Source organism: Mus caroli, chromosome 12, assembly GCF_900094665.2.
Source record: "Mus caroli chromosome 12, CAROLI_EIJ_v1.1, whole genome shotgun sequence".
Taxonomy (NCBI): Eukaryota; Metazoa; Chordata; class Mammalia; order Rodentia; family Muridae; genus Mus; species Mus caroli.
This window is the reverse complement of record NC_034581.1, coordinates 102,962,160-102,982,082: the sequence shown is the minus strand read 5'-3', so window position 1 is coordinate 102,982,082 and position 19,923 is coordinate 102,962,160. Positions and strand designations below refer to the sequence as shown.

Sequence of the window (19,923 nt, the reverse complement as noted above, 5' to 3'; positions counted from 1 at the left end):
CAACATGATTAAAAATGATCATTGATTTTACTTTTTGTTTTGTTTTGTTTTTTTGAAACAGGGTTTCTTTGTGAAAGTAGCCCTGGATGTCCTAGAACTAGCTCTGTAGACCAAGCTGGCCTCGAACTCATAGAGATCTGCCTGCCTCTGCTTCCCCAGTGCTGGAATTAAAGGTGTGTGCCACCACCGCCTGGGGATTATTTTACTTTTTTTTAAAAAAAGAATGTGCATTGGTGTTTGCCTGCATATATTTCTGTATTAGAGTGTCAGATCCCCTGAAACTAGAGTTACAGACAGTTGTGAGCTGCCGTGTATGTGCTGGGAATTGAACCCGGGTCCTTTGGAAGGTCAGTATTCTTAACCACTGAACCATCTCTCTATCCCTGATTATTTTACTTTTAATTAAAAGCTCATTACAGAGCTGGGTAAAGAGCCCAGTTGGTAAAGAGCTTGCCGCACAAGCCTGAGGACCCAAGTTCGATCCCCAGGACCCACAGCTGGTTGTGGTGGTGTGCACTCTAATGGCAACACTGGGATGCAGAGGCAGGCAGATCCTTAGAGCTTTCTAGCCAACCGCCCTGGCTTAAACAGAGAGCCCAGGTCTCAGTGAGAGACACTGTCTCAAAGTCAGGGTAAAGAACAACAGGAGAGGTTGACTGCAGCCTCTGCGTGAACGCACATGCACGCTCACCCCCACCTGCCTGCACATCCCACCCTTAACACACATCAAGGGTCCATTATACCAGAGATGAGGAATGTATACTTCATTGTTCTTTCCTGGCCAGTCCTACGGCTGTTTTAGGATTATATGCAGAGCAAAGCACAAGAATATCAAACAAATAGGGATGTCTGATATGAGCGGGTACACGGATGAGCGAGTGGCTCGAGGATGGGTGTGTTGGGCTAGCATGCCTTCAGAAAGGCTGGAAGCCTGGTGGCTAGAAATGTTTGGTTGGAAATGTGTCCCTGTACATTCTTATACTTACAGACTTTGAGAATGCGATGCAGGTAACAGCCCGGTCAAAAAAGCCTATTCCGATGACATGCAGAGTGTTCAGTGTCACAGAGTCCCAGATGCGCACATGTGGTGGCAGTTGCTGTTTGAAAAGAACACAGCCATCATTTGTGACTGTTGGGCGATTACTTCTCTTTACCTTGGAACCATAAAATTATTTTGACAGTGACTTCGGTTTTGCCAAACAAAGTCTTTTTTTCTGTATCTGAGGACTCGACTCAATGAAAACACTCGCAGTGACTTAAGGAAACTCTAGGCCCGTGAACCATGGAGGAGTCGGGAGAAGGCTCTCAAGTTTTAAACTTTGACTATCCACTCTCCAACACCCATACCAGAGGAACAGACATGCCTTTTGTATATTTGCATTTCTCTAAATTTTAGAAATGACATTTCACCAAATAGCACCACAGTGCAGTCAGCAGATCCATCATCACGAAAGGGTTTGGATTTGTGCCGGCTGGCAGGCAAGTGATAGGCAAACCTTGCTCTTGTTTAGCCTTGTCCCCAAATAGCCAGTTGCCAGGCACCAGCATGTGGTCTCTCTAGGTTTCTTCACAGGTCAAAAAATCTACTCAGACAGCTGTAAATCTCTCTCTAGTTCTATCGTAAGGATTCAATGGCGATGCCAAAAAATGGAAATACACTTTTGTGCCACTAGAGGGCGGAAGAAACAGTTTCTAATTTCAAAGAGTTCTTCCAGGGTTTCCTTCTTTTTAAAACATGAACAACTGCTCCTTATGTGAGTTTACATAACAGCAGCCTGGCTTCTGTTATCGCTCTTTGCAAGTGTGGAACACTCATAGAGAACAGCATGAAACCAACAGCTAAAATTTGGTATCATGAAAACATCTGTTCAGATAAGAGAGCAGTTTCTAGGCAGATACACATTGATAAAAAAAAAAATGGAGGTTCCTGTCCTGATTAGTTTCACACCAGGACAAAGCTGTACAAACAGGGACTTAAGAGGCTGTGAGAGTTTTGATAAAACCTGGCAGTCACTCGTGGACGCCAGCTTGGACGTCTCCTATTTGTCAGGTTCCTTACCTCCTTCCTTCCAAGCCAGACTGAAACCTTGTTAAAGCGCCTGCAGTCTGCCTGAAGCCCCCAGGAGCCTCTGTGATCAGCACAAGGCATAAAGTCCACCCACTGAAGAAATGACTGCCAGGCACCCACAGTCAAGGACGTCCCGTAACATATGGTTACTTGGTGATTTTAACTCTGCTTCTTAGATTGGTATATTTTCATGTTGATCGTGTATGGAGATAAGGATTTCAGGAACTGATTGATTCTTTGATAAGACAATGCGATTTTAATGTGTTGTGGCTGCTGCATGTTATTTTTAAAGACAGTGTCCTGTTACAGAGCCCACAGACCTGCCTGCCTCTGCCTCCTGAACTCTGGCATTAAAGATGTGTGCCATCCCAACCAGCAGCAATGCTATTTTAAAACTGGCTGAAGTTATGAGGAAGCTCAGGGTGGGGCTTAGGTCACCACGGAACATTCAGTTTGCAGTGAGAGCCCCTGGTGAGGACCCAATAGTTCTCAGATGCTGTGACCACAACGACCAGGAAGACTCATCATCAGCAATGTCGTCAGGAGGTTGTCGCCAGGTCTTTACCAAAGTCAGAAAGACAAGGAGCAAACCTCACCTTTCCGTCCTTAGAGGTGCCCGCCACTTGTCCCGTTGCTATGGTGATCCTGTCAGGATGGACCGCTAGGCTAAAATAAGGATAATTATCAGACAACCCCACATGAAGGTGCACTTTACTTCTACAATCTTCCAAAAGTTTAAACATAAGAAATCCATACTGCCTAGCTTCTCACAGACTCACCCCAACTACCTTAGCCAGCAAATGCTATTTCATTCATCAGAATGCCCAATTTCCTCTCAGGAACTTCCAAGGAAAGGCATCCTTTGTTGGGAAAATACCATTTCCTTCTCAGAACCACTGACTTAGTCGCCACCCTTTTCTAAAAGTCATTTTTGGGTGTGTTAATTAGGAAAGACGTCTCATGTCAGTAGGACCACAAACCCATCTACCCACTGCAAGGTCTTCCCTAAGCTATAGGATGACCCATAGGCATGCCAGACTCAGACCTATGTACACAGCGAAGCACGTTTTCTTTTTTCGAGACAGGGTTTCTCTGTATAGCCCTGGCTGTCCTGGAACTCACTTTGTAGACCAGGCTGGCCTCGAACTCAGAAATCTGACTGCCTATGCCTCCCGAGTGCTGGGATTAAAGGTGTGTGCCACCACGCCCTGCCTAAACTTTTTTTTTTAACTTTATAAATTTTTCTTTTTCTTTTTTAAATTACTGTGCCCGGCCCCGCCCACCACCCGGCCCCGCCCACCACCTGGCCCCGCCCACCACTGCCATTGCACACAAAGCACGTTTTCTAAACTTAGAGACCCAATTTGAGACCCAATTTGAAGTCTTTAACATTCAGGATGTTAAGAAAGCTTCCTGAAGCTTTTTCCCTCAGATAATCTGGTCACATAGAAGCACAGAGAGCAGAATTAGGGAGCCTAAAGACAACACGGCGAACAGAAAGAAAAGCTTTGCACCTTCAGAGCCCTGTACCATCCCACCCCTGGCTTGTGCCCTGATGCTGAATTCTTTTGGCTAAGGCTAGTTCACCTATGTCCTGCCGACCTGTCTGTGGGGACTTACCACTTGACGTCATCGTTGTGGCCCGCGTAATGCCTCTGCAGCTGCTCCTCCACATTGTAAAGCACCACGACAGACGCAATGAAGTACACGGTCTCCCCGGTCGGGAGCAAGTACAAGTTATTGCGACAGTCTCGCCCCCGGTACCCGTAGCTTAGTGTATGTCAAGACGAAAATCCTTTGCTTTTAAGAGCTGGAGAACTACCGCTTCATTCAACAGGCCCAAAGATGCTGTGCAATGGTTGCTATCAGTTTAACCAATTTAGACAATGCTGAACTGAGAACGTGCTGGGTGCGGTGGCGCGTGCTTGTGAGCCTAAACAGATCTCTGTGAGCTAGCTCCAGGCCAACTGGGGCTGCATGGTAAGAGAGGCCATGTCTCAAACAACAGCAAAATTAAATAGATTCTGACACTCAGTGCCCAATGGACCTCAGTACCTACATACCTAAAGACAAATTTTAAGTGCTCTGTAAGAATATGAACACAACATTTTGCAGTGCTGGAAATTGAACCCAGGGCTTTTCCTGTGTTAGGCAAATGCTCTACGGCTGTGCTTGAGGCAGGTGATCATGGTGTAGCTCAGGCTGACTTTAGCTCAGATCTTCCTGCCTCAACCTCCCTTGCTCTGGAATCACGGACATGTCTGGCTACACACCATGTCTGGTATGAACACATCTTGTTTTAAAAATGAAGACTTGTTTGATTTTTAGAAGCTATTGAGCCAAACAGCTTTTACTCTCTGCAATCTAGGAGCTAAATCTTTTTATTAAACATCACTTAAAAATGATACAAGTACTTATAAAGAGTACATATGCCACTCAAATGTAACAAAGGTTTCAAATTTAATTAACCTTTAACTGTTAATTAAGTTAATGAATTAACTAATGGTGCCCCAGCATTTTGGGGATAATTATCAATGTTTTTACATTTTATTACACCTTATTTATTGTGTGTGCATGCAAGAGCACAGGGGCACAGGTGCCTGTGTACAAGTGGAGTCAGAGGATAAGTCTGCAGGAGTTGGCTCTCTCCTTCCATCAAGTGGATCCTGGGGACTGAACTCAGAGCTTCAGGCTTGTTAGCAGGTACCTTTAGCCACTGAGCCTTCTCATTAACCTAGTGTTAAAATTTTAACATGTGTACTTTAAAAGAGCAAAGTGTTACTTGAACTTGAGTGTAAAAAAAAAAAAAACCTGCCAAAATTCCATTTTTTTGGAGCAAATTTTCTTGTTTCGAATCTTTTAAAACACAAATAAGGAAGCATTCTTTGAATAACATTTTCCAGATTAGATTTTAAAAACTACTCAATTTAAAGAAGAGGCAGATCCCTTCCCATGGCATGAGCCAAAATAGATGGCCAAACAACTTCTAATCTTTTGATTTCCATGAATATGATTCCATCATCTCAAATACTAATTCTTGTCAGTGAAGGCTCGGCAGCACCAACTTAAATCAACATGTCGGGATTGTCTTCAGAGCTCGACTTTACTCCGAGAGTGGCAGACAGTCACTATAAACTTGATGTAGAGTCTTGGTAGGTGGGAAAGGCTGCTGCAGCCTCCCTCCATGGTGGAAATGAATACAGCATTGAACAACAGACTGACCACTAAGCTCTTAAGGGGCGGGTCAGCTCATGCCTATAACCCAGCATTCAGGAGAGTGAGGCAGAAGCATTGCTGTGAGTTAAAGGCTAGGTTCATAGGAAGACCCTGTTTCAAAAAAGAACAAGTGGTTGGTTTGTTGAAATCATGATCATTAGAGTCCTGATGTTTATCCAATTGTACTGGCTGGTTTTGTGTGGCAACTTGACAGGAGCTGGAGTTAGCACAGAGAAAGGAGCCTCCCTTGAGGAAATGCCTCCGTGAGATCCGCTGTAAGGCACTTTTTCAATTAGTGATCAAGGGGGGGGGGGCATTGTGGGTGGAGCCACCCCTAGGCTGGTAGTCCTGAGTTCTATACGAAAGCAGGCTGAGCAAGCCAGGGGAAGCAAGCCAGTAAGAAATACCCCTCCATCAGCTCCTGACTCCAAGTTTCTGCCCTGTGTGAGTTCCAGTCCTGACTTCCTTTGGTGGTGAACAGCAGTATGGAAGTGTAAGCTGAATAAACCCTTTCCTCCCTAACTTGCTTCTTGGTCATGATGTTTGTGCAAGAACAGAAACCCTGACTAAGACACCAATTTTGATCATTTTCACTAAGCTTGCTGCTTCTCTGTGACAGGCAGGCCAGACACTCATATTCCCCTGGCCCCCAATCCATCCACCTGTACAACGATTGTTTCCATGGCGTCCTTTCAGGAAGACAGTGGATACGCATTCGAACGGGAACCACAATCATGGGAACTTGCTCTGAAGCTGCCTCTCCTACATGGCCACATCTGAAATTTTGACTTTTTAAACAGCTAATAGTAAAATATTTAACTTCTATAAATCTTTTACCAGGAGCCATCCCTGACAGTCTGGTCGGCCAGTAAAGGATACACCCACTCCAGTTTCAGCCGCTTCGTTGGTAACTCAGCTTTTGCTTCCAAACTGTACGAATCCACTTGGTCTTTGGGCATGTACATGGTGACCGGACGGCCTCGAAGAAACATTTTTACATATCCTTCTTCTACAAAAACAATGAAGGTGTCAGTGTGCCTCGGCGCTCCGAAAGCAAACACCACAGTCTGGTTAGCCTGTCGGGCACACAGTGGCCGTCTCCCTTTTTTTAAAATGCATTTATTTATCTAACGTGTTGATTGGTACAGGAGTCACATGACACTTGTGATGGTCAAAGAATGACTTTTGGGAGTTGGTTCTCTGCTTCCATCCCATAAGGTTCAGAATCCGGCTCACTCTGTTAGGTTTGGGTAAGCGGCTTTACCTGCTGAGCCATGTCTCTGGTCCCTCCACCACACCCCCACCCCCATGTCCCTTTCAATTAGTTTTCCAGAGGAAATGAAACCCAACAGACAGGGGCTGGAGAGATGGCTCAGTGGTTAAGAGCATAGACTGCTTTTCCAGAGGACCCAAGCTGGGCTCTTGGCACCCATGACAGATGGCTCACAATACTCCAAGAGATCTGCTGCCCTTCTCTGCCCTCTTTGGGTATTTGGCTACATGTTCACATATCCACACACAGAGACACATATATGTAAATAAAAATTAGATCAAATTTAAAAATCTAATGCAAAATTAAATAAATAACCTGAAACAAAAGTTTGTGTGGTTGTTATTTTTGAGCTTCTCACTCAAGTTCAGAGCATCCATAAGAACTTGTAAAGAGCCTGAGTGAGATTCCAACAGTCATTTCCTGTGACATCTGGGTGTAGGCATGTTACCATCAGAAGAAAATGTACCATGGAGAATCATAAGTAACCGAGAAACCCACGTTATTACTAAGTCCAACTCAGTATCATACATCAGTATATACAATCTCGGTATCAAAAAATATCTTTTGATATTCAAATCGCCTTGTTATATAAGTGTAAAATATAATTCCATGCATTCTTTACACTTTACAGTCCTTGCAAATGCAAAGAATGTGAAGTCAGCAGAAGCGCACGCAGAGATGCAACAAGAATGCTAAATAATACCTTTTGTGTGGTTTTTTTTGCGGGTTTCTCTGTGTAGCCCAGGCTGTCCTGGAACTCACCCTGTAGACCAGGCTGGCCTCAAACTTAGAGATCCGCCTGCCTCTGCCTCCCTAGTGCTGGGATTAAAGGCGTGTGCCGCCACTGCTCAGCTAAGTAAATCAATCTTAAAAGTAAAATTCTTAAAAATTTAAAAAGAAAATGCTTCAAGTGAAGCTTAAAATGGAAAATGGAAGGAGAAGGAGGAAGAGGAGGGGGAGGAGAGGAGGGGGAGGAGGAGAGAAGGGGAGGAGGAGGGGGAGGAATAGAGAAGGGAGAGGAGGAGGAGGGGGAGGGGGGAGGGGGAGACGGAGAGGCAGAGTTTTCTAGATTGAATATTTCTATTAAAATAACCTTACTTTTAATTAGAATATTATTATTTTTATGAATATGACTACATGCTCCACATGCATGCCAGAAGAGGGGATCAGAAACCCTGGGCCTGGAGCCATAAGCAGTTGTGAGCAGCTTTGTGGGTGCTGGGAACTGAACCTGGGTCCTCTGCAAGAGCAACAAGGTCTCTTATCGCTGCACCGTCTCTCTAGGACCCTGAAATACTTTGGTATTCTAATAAATTGATATAAGTAAATAAAAGGGCCAAAATAAAAAAAAATATGTTGATCTGAGGCAACTTCTGTTTCCCCCACACCCCCTAACCCAACCCACCTGGGGTACTCTGACTACTAAGGCTATAATGTGAGCAAAGAAAATGATCAGAGTCTCCGATACTCTCGCAGATTGGAGAATCCAGAATCGACGATATTTAACCCAGACAGGGGTGACCAGCAAAATCTGCGCCAAACCCCACAGGAAATCACCTCAGAGAGAACAGGATAAATTGGGAGAATCACCATGCTTCAGCAGCTAAGGACTATCACACATCACATGCAAGTATTTGTCACCACATGCATGCACTTCAGATCCCAATGCCCGTGCCACTCTTCACTCTGGGTTTAACGAAGCTTGACTTTTAGATGAGAGCCACGAATGTGCTCACCCCCATGCACGCTGGTCCAGCCATGGCCCCTGTGATGGTGGGGACAGCACCCTCCCTGGTTGCATCCAGATGGGCTCACCCGGGACTGCCATCACTGCAGGCTCTCTTAATGCTCCCCCACGTCACCTTACACACTGCTGCCAATGCCAGAGAGCCTCCAGTGCGCTTCATCAGATTCTTCATCCATCCTGCCTTTGCCTACTTGCTTACTGGTACGTCTAGCAGTACGAGCCAGCACGGCTCTCTTTTAGCTGACCTCGTCTTCTAAATCCACCCCACAAGGATTCTCCTTGCGGGCCAGAAGCAGCTCTCAGCACCTCATGAGCTGTCTCCCCTGAGCCTCACCTCCAGCTCTTCCCTCCTCTTCTCCTCTGAACCTCTTGCCTACTCTAACCTCTCACCCAAGTTGCCGTTCATCCCTTGGTGATCACAAAGGCAGGCTTAAAAGGCAGCTGCCTGCCCCACCTTAGAGCAGAGGGAAGCGGGAATGGTGGAGTTCAAAGTGAAACAGAAAGTCACTCTGCTAACTCTGTAATACGGGGATCAACCCAGCCAGGGTGCTAGAACTAACACCTATACAAGGACATTTCTGAAAGCCAGAGAGCTAGAGAGCCGCTGTGGGAGCCGACAGTGCATGTGAACAGTCTGTTGAGGTCATGTGGTGGTTACAGTCCAGTGAAGAATGCGTGTGACTGAAGCTTCCTTACCTTGCCATAAAATATTGCTGACTAGGACAAAACAATATTTTAACTCTGTGCCATCGTGTACTATAAACGGGGACGGCCTACGTCTACAACCAGTACAACTGGCAAAGCAATGCTGTTTTGCAAATGCGTTAGGAGCACAGCACACAATCACCAAACCCAGAGGTGCGTGCTTGTGGGGAGAGGTCAGCGGTGCAGGGCTTCATGCCAAACAGGGGACACTCAGGAAGATGCCCGAGAGCTCTCTCCAGATCCTTTTAGACCTCCTACAATCAGGCAATGGGGAATGACAATCCAAGTCAGCCACATGTCGAAGCCCGTTCAAGTGAAAGTTCGGAGGTGCATTGAACTTAGGAGACATAACAGAAACGCTGTCATGCGTGGAGGCTCCTGTCTGTATGAGAACAGCCTCGGGGCTGGGGCAGCAGCCATGTGCAGAGAGCTGTGGGCTGGGAGGCTCTGCCTACCTTTGCAGTGTGTCACCCGGCGCTTCCCTTGGGGTTTCGGAGACTGAAGGGCTAGACAAAGAGATGGCAGGTACCGCAAGTGTGGCTGGCCTGTCTGCTGGGGTGCTCACTGGTGCTACCCTGGCCCCCGAGGGGACAAGGGAACAAGGGGGATACTGTGTGTATCTTGACATGACATATATGCTCAGGTTGCACGCCTGTGGGGTTGTGGTAATTACATTTTCAGGGATTAATCTTTATTTTGTGTGGAAGATGGGAAAACTGAGAATACTAAAATCAGATTAATTTATTTAACTACACATTTGTAACTTTTTTCATGTTTAGCTATATCTTAAAATACAGTTAATATGCTAAAAGGAGAGAGGACGAAGTACCTGCTGTCTTAGAAAGTGTGATTTAGAGACAGCCATTTATGAAGTATTATTGGCTTGCAGTTTAGGAAATTAGAAGCAGACAGGGAGCACGTATTTTGAAGAGGGTAGGACAGCCTTACGGAGGGGAGACCTTCCCTCGGGGAGAAGCGCAGGAGAGGTCGGTGGAGCAGGCTACAGGCTAAGGTGTCTTTACTGAGAAGTTTCTGCTCTAACCCTCACTGACTTCCATGTGGGTCTGACAAGGGGCAGGTAGGGGTCTAGTCACTATGCCTGTTGCCTGTCTCCTGGTGACCCTGCTGTTATCTGAGCTCCCAATGACTGTTTGGTACACTCACAAGCACCAGATCTGTTTTCTGAGTACCAGTGGCCTGGCTCTGAGGTTACCATTTTGTTCCCCACTCAGTCAAGGTCTAAATTATATACCCCCTCCCCCAATCTAAGGACAAAACCAGAGCTTACCTGGACTGAATGCAGGCTCCTTGGGTTTGCTGTGAAAATAAACCAAAAAACCAGTATTTATTTATTTATATGTGTGTATAATATTTGCACATATACGTATGCATAGATGTGTGCTTGCAAGTGTGTGGACATACGTGTGTGCATGTTCGTGTGGAGGTCTGAGGACACTGCCATGCTTTTCCCTGGTCATGCCTGTCGCATATATGCCATCTCTAACTCCAGTTCCCAGGATCCAACACTCTTTCTTCATGTTGCACAGGTGTACATGCAGGCAAAATTCTCATACACATAGGATTAAATTTAACTTAAAATTTTAAGTTGAAACAAATTTTATTTGCAAATGTCATAATAAAGTGTAATACTGTATACATTGGTTAATTTTTTAAAAGTCATCCAAGTCTTGATGAAAGAACTTGTGGGTCTGGACTTCGTTGGCACATCTCTTGTATGGTAACTGTTCTAAGGATGACAGAAGAGTAGAACAGAGGCCACCCCATAAGGGAATGTCACTGCTGAGCACAGTCATCTTGGGTGCCCATCACAAAACAGACAGTGACAACCTATGACCGTGCCTGGGAAATCAAAGCCCCGGAGGTTGGAAGAAAATGCCTCAGTTGGACCACAGTCCTTCTTAGGGCAAGCAGAGCTTGTGAGGGAGGCAACAGATGAGAAACAAGAAGAGTGTGTGGCCCCAGAGAAGTGGCCACCCACTTCTTCTCAATGGGGGACCCCCTGGGACAGCTGCCAGTGGGGAGGTGACAAAAGCCCAGAGACTGCTATGGTTGACCTAAAGGGCCACCAACTGGAAGCTTGGTCCGTGGCAGCAGTGCTGAGATGACCCCATGAGATCAGGTCATGGGGCACCGTGATCATTAATGGGTTACGGTCAAGAGGCTGGATTAGAGAGACACGCCAGACACAGACTCTCAGAGAGGGCAGGAATGTGAGCCACTCCTTGCATCCCAGCCAGAGATTCCAGCTCAGCTATGCCAGGTCTCCCAGCCTTAAGCTAGGAAACAAATCAGAAGAAAGGAAACCACAGGCACAAGGAACACTGTTTTAATCCAGTGCTTCTCGACCTTCCTGATGCTGCGACCCTTTAATACAGTTCCCCATGCTGTGGTGACCCCCCCCCCCATAAAATTAGTTTGTTGCTACTTCATAAGTGTAATTTTGCTAATGTTGATATCTGATATGTAGGACATTTGAATATGCCACCCCTGTGGGGTCACTCTAATCACCCCTTAAATGCTGCTAGAGACATAATCTTTGGTTGCTTGAATTAAAAAAAAAGCAGATACATTCCTAATCTCACTTCTATATTTATGCATGCACATCTGTGCATATACTTGTTAGCTAGGTGCCTATGCTGTACGTGTGCGTGTGTTTTTGTATTGTGTGTGAGTGTGTGTGTGTGTGTGTGTGTGTGCGCGCGCGTGTGTATCAGCCAGAGGCAAACGTCAAGTGACTTTTCTAGATCTTTCTCTGTAGCAGGAGCTGTGGCGGGGCCGCCTCTACGTAAACACTGGGGGCTCAGCCTCAGCACCTCCTGCCAAAGGAACTGATTGAAGACTGCCTGAGAGAGCAAGGATTGCTGGCGCAGACAATGCCAGCCAATCAGGAGCTGCTGCTTAGAAGAGCTGCTTTCTCGGGACCAATGGGGCGCAGGTGGAGGGCGTATTCAGATGAGCTTGCGGAGGCGTGTCTCACCTGCTCCCTGAGTTTACGTCTTTGACTCACCTCCAGCCCCCAAGGGCAGGTAGGGTCAGGCTGGGTAGTCCAGGGACCAGGCAGCAGTTCGTCACCTTTTTGTATTTTTTCCTGAGACAGAATCTCTCACTGAACTCATAGATCTGAGCTTCAGGGATCTGTTAGTCTCTGCCCTCCCTAGTTCTATGGTGACAGGCACAGTTTCCACTATGTCCCAGTTCTTTTTATGAGTTTTGGGAATCTAAACTCAGAACTCAAGTCTTTATGTGTTTTAGTGAGGGTTACTGTTGCTGTGACGAACCACTGTGACCCAAAGCAACTTGGGGACAAAGATTTATTTTAGCTTACAACTCTGAGGTCACAATGTGTCACTGAGGGAAGTCAAGGCAGAGACTAGGAGCAGGGACCGGAAGGCAGGAGATGATGCAGAGGTCCTGGAGAGGTAGGTGCTGCTTACAGTTGATGCCCCACGATTGATTTTCTCAGTCTGCTTTCTTAAAGCGCCCAGGATCACCAGGCCAGAGGTGGCCCCGCCCACAGGGAGCTGGGCCCTCCCACATCAAGCACCTATCAAGAAAATGCCCCACAGGTTTGCCCACAGAATCTGGTGGGGGCATTTCCTCAACTGAGTTTCCTTCGTCCCAAATGACTCTAGTTTGGGGTCAGGCTGACAAAACTAGCCTGCACATTGTCTGGTATGGCAGGCTTTCTAAGTGAGCCATCTCCCTAAAATCCCATCTCCCTGAAGTCACCCCTTTTCTCCTCAGTTCTAACTTGAAATGCAATGAAAAGCTTTACCTCTACCGGAAGTCATCCTTCAGCCGACGCTGTATCAGTGATATGATCCCTTGCTTCCCTTGATGTCCAGGCCACTCCGAGTCTGTGTGGAGTGGGTGGTGGGGCTCAAACAAGCCTGGCTCAAACACAGCAGAATTTGCTGTTGGCAAAACTTTCTAAACTCTGAAGTGTGGCCAAGGGACACGGAACTGTAAAAACTCTGTTTGGCCTTCCGATCTAAGTGCTAGGGTTCCTTTGAGGCTATACGGCCCTAGGCAAGCCGTTTCTAACCCCTTGGGTAAGTAGCTCTGGTTTCCAGCCTGTAACTGCTATTCTGTGGCCTTGCCTGGAGCACTCCAGTATTCGCATTGGCTCCCTATCCCTCCTCCTGGACACCAGCCTGCAGAAGACACAAGACTGCTGCTTGGGTTTAGGCTAGTGGCCACTTCCTGTGAGGCCTTCTTGGACGTCCAGCCAACACTGCAGTCTTCCCTCAGGCCCCGCTCCCCACAGTCCGCACTCCTGCCCCACCCTGGCTTATTTTTGTCTATAGCACTTTGAGCCCTGTTTTATTTTGTTTCTCCACTGAGCAGAAAGGCCCACGAATACAGCATCTTCATCCTGCTTACAGTTGCATCTCCAGGGCAGAACAGAGGGTGGCCACCGCCTGGTTACTTCTCTCCTCACACACCACAGATGACCTGGTGTGCCTCAGAACGTCTCTTGCTATGCTCACTCACATTCCTTTACAGCTTGCCCTGGGCACTCCCTGAAGGTCTATGGAAAAGGAGTGTGTGGGAGTGTGGGGTTCCCCTTTGTCTGGACCTTTAGGAATTTGCCCCGTCAGCCAGCTCACTCTGGGCCTTTAATGAGTCCCCTCTTCCTATAAAGCCAAGTGTTTTCCTTCTGACACTCTGCCAAAAATGCATCGCGGGCCTGTCCCTTGAGGGGGGCCTGCCCCCTTTTCCCTTCTCTTGCTTTGTTTGAGCCCAGTATACAGTGGCTTCAGCTTTCTGTCACACTTAAAAATAGCTGTCTTTCTGTGGCTCACCTGGCTTGTCCCCTCTGTCAGGGCATGATTGACAGTCTTGTGATCTGTGTGCCCTGTGGAAGCCAGAGTCCCGATTCCATGTCACTTATGCATTGGCTCACAGGCAGTGGGAAGAAAGGTGAGGGAAAGGCAAAAAAAAAAAGAAAAAAAAAAAAAAAAAAAAAAAAAAAAAAAAAGACAGCAAGGCAAACCTCCTGCAGTCATAGGAATGGGATGCGGGAGCCAGACAGGAAGCCAAAAGACATGACCGACCCGAATTCTTTGCCTCATGCTGACAGTCACAAAGGCAAAAAGATGCCCAAGCCTTGAATCCCATGATTCTGTGCGGTGTCCAGAAAAAGGAAAATGCAGTTTCAGGCGCTGGGGAGGTGTCTTGGTCATTAAAGTGACTGCCACACAAGCCTGAGGACCAGGGTCCAGATCCCTGGCACCCACACAGAAGGGCTGTGCGGGTGGGGGTGGAGTCTGGGGGAGACAGACTGATCGAGGAAGACAACTGATATTAACCTTTGGCTTGTACACATGTCCATGCAGGTGAGCACACACACACACACACACACACACACACACACACACACACACACACCTATAGACAATGGTCCGCCAAGAAGAGGAAGTCCACAGGGGAATTCAAACCCCTACGGGATGCTCAGGTCTCCAGGAATCTGAGAAGAGGGAATGGCTTCTAGGAGCAACTGACACAGATGGGCACAAAAGCCAAAAGTCATGGTGGGAGAGGCATCAAGGGCTACTGGAGTGTCTGTGTTCCGTAGATCAAAGCTATGCAATGCAGCACACCAGGGGACACAGGCTGCTTTGCTTCTTCATCCAGAAAACGGACAGAACCACTTCGGGACTGAGCGAGACAGGACGAAGTGCCTTCACACTGATGCCAACGACTTCCTGCCTGACCAATGTCACCCACAAGAAGCCACTTTTAAGGGACTGGAGATTTAACTAGGACTCCAGCACAAACACTAAGGCTAAAGTGTGGTGCTAATAATCAGCCTCTAGGTGGCGCTCCTTACCAGTTTCTTAAACAGTTCTAGATTTATTTATTTTTTTAAATGTAATTTCATGCATTCAAGGAATGCTTAGTGGGAGGTTTTCGTGTTTCCTGCACTTTGCAAAGTGCTGCAGGGCCAGAGACTAAGAAAGGACAGCGTCCCTGCTCTCTTAGAGCCCAAGGGAAGTCATGGGTGGGAATGGGTGAAGATGGAGGAGGGCTGTCTGCAAAACACCTACCTCAGGTGGGGGCTAAAGAAGGGGCTCTTCAGCTGAGCCTTGCAGGGTGAGGTAAAAGTCTGTTCAAACACTGTCACTCCCCCTCCAGACTCTGAAGCACCAGAGGGAAAACCACAGCTGGGTGGCATCTCAGAGTGATGCCTGAGTTTAGGTAAGCCACCTGCTGTGCTTTGATGATTTGAGCGCCATTTTTTTTTTAAAATCAGTTCAGGGCTGTGTCTTTCTCAGTGAGCTGCACGTCCAAACGCTTTTTCTTCTTTTCCCACTGCTCTGTGTTGTGTCTTACAGAAACTGAGGAGATCAGGGTCAGCCTGTTTCCATGCTGTCAACAAGTCCTGCGAAGGTGAATCAATCTCTTCGCTCGGCCCATCCCATTCCCACCCTGCCTTGCATCATGCCACACACATAGTAGGTCCAAGTGAAGCATTGCTGTAGACTGCATGAGTAGGGTGACAGACATTGTCCAAGCGCCTCATTCTTCTCTTTTCAGGTTGGGGTAGGAGGCGCAGAACTCCAAATGCTTCCGAGACGGTTAACTTCAATTGATCTAGCATCGCCTGAGAGGACCATCTCCCTGAGGAATTGTCTGAATTGGGTTAGCTTGTGAGAACGTTCCTTAATTGGGTTGGGGTGGGGGAGAGGCCACCCTCAATATGAGCAGCACCTCTTGTCTTGGGCTGTGTAAATGCAGAGAGGGCTGGAAGAAAGTGTATTCTCTGCTCTGGGGGTGTGTTGCCTGCATGTGTGCCTGGGGCCCACAGAGGCCAGGAGAGTGCTGAATCTTCTGGAACTGGAAGTGCAAATGGTTATGAGCCCCAACCCCCGCGACATGGATGCTGGGAACAGAACCTAAGCCCTCTTCAAGAGCAGAAGATGTTCCTAGCTGCTGAGCCATCTCTCCAGCCTCAGGCTCTCTGCTCCTGTGCGTTTAACTTCCTCACACTCCTGCCACTGCGACTTTCCTGGAGTGACAGACCCTAACCTGGAACTGTAAACTGAAAGAGTTGCTTTTCATTACAGCTATAGAAACAAAACTTGGGCAGTCCCCAAGAAGAGAGACACTTAGGCTGTAACCTCGGAACGGAGCAACAATAGCCCTAGGTACGCAGGCACCTGCAGGCCAGCCTGGTGTGGAGGATGCTTTGGAGAAGAAGGTACTCAAGCCTCGGAACACCTCTGAGGTCGATACTGTTCTGATGCTGAAGAGTCCCGGTTCCCCAGTCTAGAGATTTAAAATCATGGAACACAAAGTGGCAGAGCCGGGATGGAGCCTTGGGTGTGGCTGTCAGGATCCGACATTTTAACCGTCTCTCATCCTCATTAAGAGGAATAGATATATTTGCTCAATGAATGTTTTCTGGGCACCGACTGTGTGCCTTAGCATTGTTAAGGATGCTGAACTAGACTGGCTGGTTGAGAAAACCCTTGTTGGCATAAAATATGGTGCCACATTTCTGCAGTCTCAGCACTTGGAACGCTGAGGCAGGATTGTGACTGTCACACTAGCTGGGCCACACAGCAAGTTCTGCTCGGGCATGTGGAAAGTGTCTCGTGAGCCCTGTGTTGCCATGGATACTATAGGGGACCTTCAAGTCCTCTCTTGGGATTTTTCAGAAACAGGTAACTTGTGAAATAAAACAACTCTAAAAGAGAAGAAAAAAATAATTTTCTGCTGGGAAATAGAAGAGGCAGGCTGAAGAGGTGTACTGTCAGGGCCAAGGAGAGGACAAGGAGCCAGGAGATCTTGAACTGGAGGCTAAGGAGAAAGGTCATCACTAGGTTAGTAGTACCTAGCCTACCTAGTTAGAAGCTACCAACTGGGTTAGGAGCTGGAGGAAGCAGCCAAAGGACAAAGGCATGGCCTGTCCAGCTCTAAGAAGGAGGAGAGGCCAGAGAGCCCAGCACAGCTGTCCTGGGCAGGCTGCTAAGCAACAGGGCTGTACAGAGGAGCAGGGCTTGGGCCTTAGGGAATACTTTGATTTTTCCCTTCAAATTTGTTGACTCCAAAGACTGACGGTGTATATGTATGTGGTAACAAAGATTCCAACAGTTGGCTGAGAGTTCTTACTCTACAAAAGCAACGCACTGCAAGAAGCTGTAGATGGACACATAGTATCTTAATTCTAAGGTTGATACATCTCTATCGGAGGCCAGAATGGAAACACTTTCTCCCTCTGGCAACATCTAATGTCAACTGTGCTCATAAACTTAGAACAAAGTAGCCATTTCTCATATAAAACTTTTTTAAAGTTAAAAAATTTTTCTTAGTGGATTAGTGTACCGGGTACATCATAGCATTCTTTCAGAATGTTATTGCTGACTCCCTATTTAAATTTAATAAGTACTTCATGGTGACAAGACTCATTATGTAATCATTAATATTCATTTGCCATGAATATTACATAAAGTAAAATATTACATTGCCCTACATTGCTTTTATCTCTAATGGAAGCATTGTCAGTAGAGAGATTAAATGCTGTTAAAAGTGCCGAGGCTGCTTAGAGGCAAAGAATTTTTAAATGTTAAACAGTCGAAGATGGAAGGTGAAGATTGTACGAAGTCATGGGAAAGACTCCAGACTCCACCAATCCCTTTTAAAGGAAATGGGACAGGGAGCAAAGAGATAGAAAGCATAATAAAGACTACAGCTCTAAACAAGAGAGATGCACACACCTGATTTATAGGAAGTGAGGACACTCGGGGAACAGGACAAACACTTTCTTCTCAAGAGTGAGGAGCTGCATAAAGCCTACAGATTTGTCCTCTAGATGTTCTCACTGTTGCTAAGGAATGCAGGCGCTGGTGTGACATTCTTGCACATAGCTTATTTGCACTGGGGGGGTGGGTGTGACACCACACTGACCATTTTGGCTACTGATGCATTACATCTGAATCCACAGATCAGGGCGGAGCCCAGGTTCTCTACCTGATATCAGTGAATTTCCACCTATCAAACTGACTCCAGCCAGAACTCGTGCCTCCTGCGGTCGATCAGTGTACTGCTAGTGGCCTGGCTGGCAGCTGGGAGGATCATGGCGTGGGCCATCTGTTCCCTGAATCACGGGTAGATTTTTATCAAACTCTGGGTTGTACTCAATCCATTCATACAATTGTAACTAAACCTGGCAAACCAAAGAAAGAAGCAGTCACTTCAGAGTCACCAGAAGTTGTCAATCACCTTCACATTATACACGAGGAAGAAATGGCTGAGAATCGGAACACTTCATGTATTATTTTTCTGTGCACTGCCATCCCAACATAGTTGGCCCTTTACTGAGCATTAAGCACACTATTGAGTGTTTTCTTCCAAGTTAGGCCCCTAGGAGCCAAACGAACGAGACACACGTGTCTCAAAATCCCCGAGGAACAGCCAGGGCTCTCAAACGTGAAGACATCTAGATCGTGCCATGTGCTTTCCATTCTGTCTCACTGCCTACACAGGAACTCAGGAGGCAGGCACATCTTCTCAAATGGGAGGCTGCCACCTAAGGTGACTCCCTAGAGCTCGAAGCCCTAGTGAGAAGGGGAGACAGCTTGTTTTTGCCCTTCACCACAGGAAGTCGTGGAAGAATCTAGAGCTGGAGATGGGGAACACTGGGGGTCCCTAGGCTTTTCTCTGTATTAGCCTAGAATCCAAGAGCTCCTCCGGAAGCCCCGATGAGGCCAGAGCTGGGGCTGCTCATATGGGGAAAGGAATGACGATGTGGCGATCAGGGCCAAGCAGTGCCCACATTGCCAACTTGACTCCTACGACTATCCCAATAGGTGCCCCAGAGTATCCACCAGTACCAGTAGGGACCCAGGCATCCTCTCTGAACCCACTTGTAACAGGATGGCTGGGGTGGTCTCTTGGTTTCAATGGGATGGAAGGTTTGGTTTCAAGCGAACACTCACAGTGGCCAGGATTATTTTTAGAAAATGATTTGCAAGCATTCCCATTCTCTCGTTTCCAAATCAAAATTCCTTCCCGTGGCATTTCTCAAAAAAAAAAATCCCTTTGTAAATATCTTTCATGGAAATATTTACCAAGTGCATTAAGCAAAGCCATGGGATTTAAAGGGTAAGACAGATCTGGACTTTACACAGCGTAGATTCTTTCTGGAAATTCCTGATAGAAATCAGATGTTCCTAGGACCTGCCAAAACATAGACATTTCAGGTCAGCACTAACCTCGGCCTGAATTCCATTCAGAGCAGCCTTGAGGTGGGCACACTCGGCTGCCTCTGTGGCCACCTGGCCTCACTGCCAGGATCTCACCACCTCATTAGCATAAGATTAGCATAATCTTCCCCTAAGAAGCACTCATAGTCTGAGAAGAAGATGAGTCCACGGCTTCTGAAATTGTCAGTGGACCATGGACTCAATTTACCACACAATATAAAGAGCTGTCAGTATTTTTAAACATTGTTTTACTCTACGTGTATGGATGTTTTGCCTGTATGCATGTCTGTGCACCATGTGTGTGCAGGGCCCAGGTAGAGGGTGTCAGAGCTCCTGGAACTGCAGTTACAGGCTGGTGAGAGCTGCCATACAGGTTCTGGGAATTGAACCCGGGTCCTCTGGAACAACAGCCAGTGGTCCTGACTGCTGAGTCATCTCTCCAGCCCTGCTCCTCCTCCCCTCTTTCCTCCTTTTCTTCCTCCTCCTCCCCTCCTTCCTCCTTTTCTTCCTTCTCCTCCTCTTCCTCCTCTTCTTCTTCCTCTTCCTCTTCTTCCTCCTGCTCCTCCTCTGCCGCCGCGGCCACCTCTTCTTCTTCTTCTTCTTCTTCTTCTTCTTCTTCTTCTTCTTCTTCTTCTTCTTCTTCTTCTTCTTCTTCTTCTTCTTCTTCTTCTTCTTCTTCTTC

The 19,923-nt window shown here is 47.0% G+C and overlaps 1 protein-coding gene across 4 annotated transcripts in view; it reads right to left on the bottom strand.

The window, feature by feature from the left end:
• Eml1 (EMAP like 1) overlaps positions 1-19,923 on the bottom strand; it is a 169,390-nt gene that overhangs the window by 26,674 nt on the left and 122,793 nt on the right. For 2 of the 4 annotated variants that reach the window (XM_029484428.1, XM_021178557.2), the window contains exons 5-10: positions 10,298-10,326; positions 9,465-9,515; positions 6,164-6,293; positions 3,689-3,838; positions 2,665-2,734; positions 987-1,097 (exon numbers count right to left, since the gene is read on the bottom strand). In XM_029484428.1, coding sequence (XP_029340288.1) covers positions 987-1,097; positions 2,665-2,734; positions 3,689-3,838; positions 6,164-6,293; positions 9,465-9,515; positions 10,298-10,326 — 541 coding nt within the window. The remainder of the gene's footprint in view (positions 1-986; positions 1,098-2,664; positions 2,735-3,688; positions 3,839-6,163; positions 6,294-9,464; positions 9,516-10,297; positions 10,327-19,923) is intronic. The other 2 variants (XM_021178556.2, XM_021178554.1) reach the window with 1 other exon arrangement.